This window comes from Ictalurus punctatus, chromosome 24, assembly GCF_001660625.3.
Source record: "Ictalurus punctatus breed USDA103 chromosome 24, Coco_2.0, whole genome shotgun sequence".
NCBI classification, from domain to species: Eukaryota; Metazoa; Chordata; class Actinopteri; order Siluriformes; family Ictaluridae; genus Ictalurus; species Ictalurus punctatus.
The window spans coordinates 20,202,843-20,210,342 of NC_030439.2; the positions used below are offsets into that span (position 1 = coordinate 20,202,843).

General features: G+C 48.9%; 1 protein-coding gene across 7 annotated transcripts in view; it reads right to left on the reverse strand.

The window, feature by feature from the left end:
• The window catches only part of wnk4b (WNK lysine deficient protein kinase 4b), an 80,424-nt gene that overhangs the window by 17,327 nt on the left and 55,597 nt on the right, over positions 1-7,500 (reverse strand). For 5 of the 7 annotated variants that reach the window (XM_017454506.3, XM_017454503.3, XM_017454500.3 and 2 more), the window contains 9 exons: positions 5,218-5,437; positions 4,358-4,766; positions 3,829-4,031; positions 3,515-3,588; positions 2,780-2,915; positions 2,080-2,196; positions 1,614-1,787; positions 583-637; positions 13-132 (listed from right to left, as the gene is read on the reverse strand). In XM_017454506.3, coding sequence (XP_017309995.1) covers positions 13-132; positions 583-637; positions 1,614-1,787; positions 2,080-2,196; positions 2,780-2,915; positions 3,515-3,588; positions 3,829-4,031; positions 4,358-4,766; positions 5,218-5,437 — 1,508 coding nt within the window. The remainder of the gene's footprint in view (positions 1-12; positions 133-582; positions 638-1,613; positions 1,788-2,079; positions 2,197-2,779; positions 2,916-3,514; positions 3,589-3,828; positions 4,032-4,357; positions 4,767-5,217; positions 5,438-7,500) is intronic. The other 2 variants (XM_017454507.3, XM_047150729.2) reach the window with 1 other exon arrangement.

Genomic DNA, 7,500 nt, shown 5'->3' on the forward strand with positions numbered 1-7,500 from the left:
ATTAGTAGATACCTGAGGCGTGGAACGACTGGGAGCGGAGCGGACGCACGGGCACAGCTGCATCGGGATTGAGGTAATAGTCTCCGCCCACTCCGAGGGTGGGGCCTCGAGCTACCTGACCAGCAGTGTATTCTGAACGTAACATGCACATGCACAAGTCATTAATACCGATCAGATGACGGCTTAGTGAGAGAATCAACCGGGGCTATGTTTACACTACAGGAATACAAATGAGCAACATGTAGGTACATGAAACGAGCTAGATTTAGTATCACTGTTACCATGACAACAACAAGCCCGAGTGTAACAAGACACTAATATTAGTCGGTTGAGTCAGAGACGAGTCCCGCGTCATTCTGCCTCGCTTCTTCCAGCCTCGTCATTCATTTAAAATGGTTTCAAATGGGTAACATGAACCTCTCACAGGTCTACACTACGCTCGTAGTGTGTCCTTTGTGGGCGTGTAGCTACTGCTGCTGTTGTCACGTGTGGGTGTGGCCTCATTAGTTCTGACGAGAAACAGTAGTATCTACGTATTAAAACGAACTACTTACAAGCACAAACGAGATAATGTGGAGTTACCTGGCAGGGAGGAGGATGAGTGTGTGCGTGCCAGCCCCTGTGTGTGCAGGTTGGGCTGCAAAATAAAAACAGAAAATGCAAATCAGCATCATTAAATAAATAAACAAATAAACAAACAAACAAACAAATACTACGACCGATATAACAGTGACTAATGTGACGAATCCGAGCTAGCTTATTAGCACATAACAAATTAGCCAGATTGAGATAAGGGCATTTAAAAAAAAAAAAAATCAATCGATTCATAAATCATACATTAGAATTAAACGTAGCGTGGCATATGACCAATATTTTCACAAATACTTCTCCGTTTCACTCGTCTCATGATTCTGCGCAGCGTATTAATAGCTGCTGATGAGAAAAACAGTCAAAACGAGCTCAGATCACAATCGCACTGTTGTATTATCCAGTGCTCCGGGGTTCTCTGTGTGTACTCGCTGTCTAAAATAGTCATTCCGTACTGCTCTGAGTCACGGCCGACCTTCTAACCTTTCTCCTTTCGACTCGGCATCTGGTAGGCCGCTTAACACAGTTAGGCTTGGGTGTATATAATGAGTGTTACAAAGGCGTAGAACACTTTACTTAACGATCGTGTTAATAAGGCTACATACGCCCTTTAAGTCATACGACCGACGTAGATCAAACATATCTCCGCTATATTCATGCTCAGCCGTGGTCCCTGTTCACTCATAGGCAGGTCGGAGGGGTGCCAATACTTTGTACGTCACGACAGACGGGCTACAAGGGACCTTGGTAAAAAAGTAAACACACGCCACAGTAACAGCTCGTGTACTGTACAGCGGACCTGAAGGATCGTCGTTGATACGGTGAAGGTTTCTCTAGGGAGACCTTTATGGAAGGAGTCTCCAGTGTCAGTGGCTTTGTAACAGTCAGAGGTTAAAAAAGTTTACTGCATGAGCCAGAACCCACTCGGATTCATCCCATCACCCCGTGGTTGATTATTCTCCTGTAAAACGCCAACAGCGAGCTTTTGTGAGACAGCGGACACTCCGGAAGCTTCTCTAACGCACCTGAGAGCCTGACAGAGATCCCACTCCGCCCAGGAAGGGCAGCCGGAGGACGTTTTCAGGCCCGAGCGGTTCTAAAGGCTCCCTCCTCATCAGGGCCTCAGCGCGGCGGATGATGTCCTTCATGCGGTGGATAAATCCTTCCTTCTCCGACGGCAGGATGAACTCGTTATGCGCCTGCACACAGGAGATACAGATTACAGCCTGGAGCAGCACTCCGCCCCGCTGATCCGCTCACACTGAGCTGATATGACGCTCAGTAACGCTGTACATGTCGAAAAGCCTGGCTGGTAAAGACGCCCGAGCGCACGTCCCTCCATCCAGTCACAAGACAGGACGGGAACGGCAACGTCTTTGTCTGAGTGAGTGTGGAAATCGTTACTGTTAGCTGCAGCAGGTTCCTTTGATATTGCACTGATAAACGTGGTAAACGTGTCGGGGTGAACTGAGCTTGGAGGGGTGAGCTCACCATGACGGTGGCGATGTCCTCAGGATTGTCTCCGTCCAGGTCGAATTTAAACGTCACCATCTTGCTGTTGTGAGTCTGAAGCTGGCACTCCACCACCCGGTCCACCTTATCTGACAACTTTGTAGAGACACAGAGCGAGAAAGAGAGTGAGACACCGAGTGAGACTCATAGTGAGACGGAGTGAGATAGCGGGTGAGACAGAGTGAGACACAAAGTGAGACTCAGAGTGAGACAGGGTGAGATAAAGAGTGAGACACAAGGTGAGACAGGAGGTGGGAGACGGTGAGACACAAGGTGAGACTCAGAGTGAGTCACAGAGTGAGACAGAGAGTGGAGACAAGGTGATACTCACAGTGGGTTACAAAGTGAGACAGAGGGTAAGACAGAGAGTGAGACACAAGGTGAGACTCAGAGCGAGTCACAAAGTGAGACAGAGAATTGGACACAAGGTGAGACCAAGAGTGAGACACAGAGTGAGACACAGAGTGAGATACAAGGTGAAGCACAGAGTGAGAGAGTGATACAAAGAGTGAGACACCAGGTGAGGCAGTTAGACTGAGAGTGAGACAGAGTGAGACACAGCTGAGTGTTATAGTAATTAAAGCCAGTGTGTGCCAGTAATTAAAGTGTATGTGTGTGAGAGTGTGTGTGTGTGTGTGTGTGTGTGTGTGTGGGTGAACTTGCAGATGTTCAGTAATACCCCTGTAATACGCAGCCGTGAGCGAGCTCTCTTCCTCAGCAGTTTACTTCCTGTGCGTTTGTTGGGACCTTTGCTGCTCTTCTCTGATAGGCCCTCGTTCCCGTCACTCAGACCAGACGTCACATCAGAGGCGTAACTGTCAACGGAGGAAAGGTTAGTTACGTATCCACGTACGTATCTTAATATCTGTACAACATCTGTCTGCGCTGGTCATGCTGATGGTCTCCACATTTACATAACAGAAATCAATTTCCTTAAACGTTCCTGCGAGTTGCACCCGTATTCAGATTTAAACCCGAAGTGGGCGTGGCCTAAACCAGAACGAGGTTGTTGTTTTTTTTTAATTCAAAAATAGAAATGTCAGCAGTGTCAAACAGCATCACACTGAGCTCAGCCGGCCTCAGATTAATGCACTAACCACTGTGTGTGTGTGTGTGTGCGTGTGTGTGTGTTTGTGTGTGTGTGTGAGTCATACAGGAGTCGAGGTGCTGCTAAATGGAGCATCAGCCATGCTACATGCCCAAGCAGATCTCTCAGGCAGAAAGTAAAGCCACAGGAACACACTTAGCTTCCAGCTCATGTCTGATCTTGACGTCAGAAAACGCGTCACGCCAAAACACGCGGAAAAATATGGTGTTTATCGTAAGCTAACCGTTGCCCCGGAATCGACGACGGAGCTGAATTAACGACAAAATGAGTTTTCCGTGATGGAAAGAGCCGGCTTGCCATGGTTACCTGTCGACGGGAGACGAGAAGCCGCTGGCACCGCTGCAGTTCACGCGCTCAGAATTGTGGGATACGGCGATGCTCTAGAAAAGCAGGAGGACATAAAAACGCCGTTAAACGTCACACACCAACGTGCGCATTGGCTTTAGCGCACCGAATATACTACATGTCTAAAGAGGGCATACTACGTGGCCATGAGATAACTGTAGCACGTCTAAAGTGCTGATGCAGTTTGAGAACTCAGAAGCTGTTATTGTACCATGACATTTTTTTAAACGCTCTCTATTCATAAGTATAGCGCCGAAGCTCCGCCCACTACTCACCGAGGGGAAGCGGAGTGCTGGGATCGGAGCGTTCTTTACAGGCGAAGCTTCTGTGGGTGGAGCTTCAACAAATGCCACGTCGGTGTTCCTCACGTCAGGGGGTGGAGCTGTGACTGAGGGGGCGGAGCTTGGCGCGGGGCACGAAGCGTCAAGAGGCTCTTGGAGGCCGGAGGAGCTGAGGTAGCCGTCCGTCTCGCAGTCCGCTGCCAGGATACAGAAAACAGTCGCGAATGCTAAGCACGGACTATAACGTACAGTGCGTGATCGCAAGAATAGAATGAAACGTAACGAGAGAAAAGAAGAAGAGAGAGCGACGCAAAAGTGCGACGCGTTTGAGTTCAGGAAAGTCTGCGTTTACCGAAGATTAAACGTGATGCCTAAAAATATGGCAGAAAGATGTATTTGTATATATGACGTAACTAACCAGGTGGAAGTTCGATCGCGCTCCGTTCCTGGTTTAATTCTGCGATCTTTTGTGAAAGGTGAGCAGAAGACGAGCTTTTTGTGTTTGAACATGCGCTGGACTTACACGTGGCGGAGGAGTAGGAGGCTTGGTGGATGTTGAAGTGCGGCTGGTGCTCCGCGTCCAGTTCCTCGGGCTCCGTGGTGAAGCTGGCGTTAATCCCCGAGTCCATGGAGCTGTTAGCGGTGGACAGCAGCGGTGCGGAGACGGTCACGGTGGGGGTCATCTGGACCGGGCTGAACACGCCGCTCTCCGTTGACATTTGCGGCTGGAGAGACGGGAGGTTCGGCACGGGAGGTTCTGCTTCAGGAACGGACTCGGGTTCCTCCTCGATCACCTCGTCCCGGCGCCTCCTCTGGTCCTCGTCGGCCAGCCGGCGGAGTTTCTCACGCTGCCGCTTGATGGCGCTGACACGGTCGCGGATGGCTTTGGCCACCAGCTTGTAGTCGACGTCACACACGAAACCAAGCACCACCTACAGCAGAGAGAGAGAATTTTTAACCGATGATGAAGCAATGAAGCTCCTCTGCGAACGTCTGTGAGATTAGAACAATCCAATCCCTTTGACTATTAGATAAAAAATTACTGAGTAATTTTTGACCTTTGACCTTTTAGAGACTCTTATTGATCTGTGACCCTCGACCTCTGGATTGCAGCTGGACAGTCTGATTCGGTGAGACTACCCAAAGGTCAAAGGTCAAGCGAGTCATGTTGCAGGTCAAGTCTGTGAAGCGCTTGTATATTAGCGATTATAATAACAAGTACTGTAGTTCCCCGTGTTCGGAACCGCAGCAGGAAGCACACTTTGGCTGAAATTGTACTGATCTTAGCTATTCATCTTTTAATAATCGCGATTCTTTCTGATCTTGGCTAGCGTTAGCAGCCGGGTATTAAATGTAATCGCAGAAAGGAAGTCGTCGACTCACCATCTCCTGGGCCACCTCCTCGGGGACGTCCTTGTAGAGCTCGAACAGGAACTCGATGGCGTTGTTGTCTTTGTACTTGCCGTGGAGCTTCTTGGTGTCGTCCATCCGGAGCCAGAGCTTCAGGCCGGACTTCACCATGTCGTCCTCCTCGGCCAGCTCCACGTGCACGCCGTTGTTCTCCTGGAAGAAGGGGTGCTCCAACAGGTCCTGGATGGTGTACCTGACCAATGAGAGAAGAGAGCGGCAGGAATAAAGCTTTCGATCAAAAGAAAAACACACGGATGTTGTGCAGTTTTCTTGGACAGGGGAAATTACACGTGGTGTCATTATAAAATCCACCACCGGTTGGAGAGTTCTGACGCAACGAGAAGCGATCGACGTGAAGGAGCTTCTTAAAATTCTCACGGACAGCTAAATGAATTAATTCCCAAATGGAAAAACATCCCTGTCTGTTTAAACGCTTCGGGACGTGCTGTTATCACCTTCGGAGCGGTAACGTTAAACCCACGGGTCACTTCAGCTCACGCTAGCTATATAGACATTCTTCTCATTCATTTCTCAGTTCCTTCATGACAGAAGTATTTTCTCACGGGTGTGATCGTTTCAGATAGAGCAGGCGTGGCACGGCAGCGAAAGCGTAACAGTAAGACCGTCTCTGAGTCATCGACACGGCTCGGATGAAGCGGACGGGGGATGATCGCTGACCTGGAAGTGACGAGGCCCTCCGGTTCCAGTGTAAGACAGATCACGGTCATGAGTAAGAATTCACACGAACCGACTTGTATTCAAAAGAAAGGAAGGTTACAGATACCGTAAACGCCCTTGTACCTCGGGTTTCGTAAAAAAATAAAGAAAATAAAGAAATGGAAAGTTACACATTGTTTTCTCTTCATTCCGGATGACCGGCGGAGACGGGTTTTGTCACTGAAATTTCTTACTAAAGCTATGTTGAAAACAAAACTGAGGATTGAGCCCGGATCGCCGGTGTTGTGCAACAGCAACATGTTCCTGCTACACTATTCCGCTACACCACTCCTCTACACCATTCCTCTACACCCTCCTCTACACCATCCTCTACACCACTCCGCTACACCATCCTCTACACCACTCCTCTACACCCTCCTCTACACCACTCCTCTACACCATTCCTCTACACCCTCCTCTACACCACTCCTCTACACCACTCCTCTACACCACTCCTCTACACCCTCCTCTACACCCTCCTCTACACCATCCTCTACACCACTCCGCTACACCACTCCTCTACACCATCCTCTACACCACTCCGCTACACCACTCCGCTACACCATCCTCTACACCACTCCGCTACACCACTCCGCTACACCATCCTCTACACCACTCCTCTACACCACTCCTCTACACCATCTGCTACACCATCCTCTACACCACTCCTCTACACCACTCCGCTACACCCTCCTCTACACCACTCCTCTACACCATCCTCTACACCACTCCGCTACACCACTCCGCTACACCACTCCGCTACACCATTCCGCTACACCCTCCGCTACACCACTCCGCTACACCCTCCTCTACACCACTCCTCTACACCATCCTCTACACCACTCCTCTACACGTTTTAATGGCATGGATTTAACACTTATTAATATTTACTCCCCTCGGTGTCCTCATGAGATTCCGTAGTGTAACCGGTTTAAGGTACGTGAACTGATCACGCTCACTCTGCGTATTTCAATCTAGTAATCAGAAACCCGTGTAAAATGAAGGTTTGTATAAGCAAAGAAATCACGTTTTGACGAGAAACGTGTTCTCCGGATAATCACCGGCTGCCTCAGGGTTCACTCAGTGCCAGATTTACTCAGTCACGATTACTGTTAATAAGATTATCCGTATTATTTCAGGACATATATGTGATACGAATATATATATATATGATATGTCTTTTTATCAATTTCTAAAAGCACACATTATTTTTGTCCAAATCTTCAACTTATATAAATCGATGCTAGACCTACTTTTTAAACAGAGCCTTTCAGGTTATTTTAAGGCCTTCCAATTCAGTGCACGCTGAGTGTGATACCTGAACTAACAATTCGCCTTGAATACCCCAGCATGTTAGGAGGTTGGGGTCAGAAATGATACAGCGCCCCCTGGAGCAGACAGGGTTAAGGGCCTTGCTCAAAGGCCCAACAGTGGCAGCTTGTTAGTGCTGGGGCTTGAACCCCCAACCTTCTGATCAGTAACCCAGAGCCTTAACCACCAAGACACCACTGCCCCGTGATATGGTAGAGTTTCAACAGC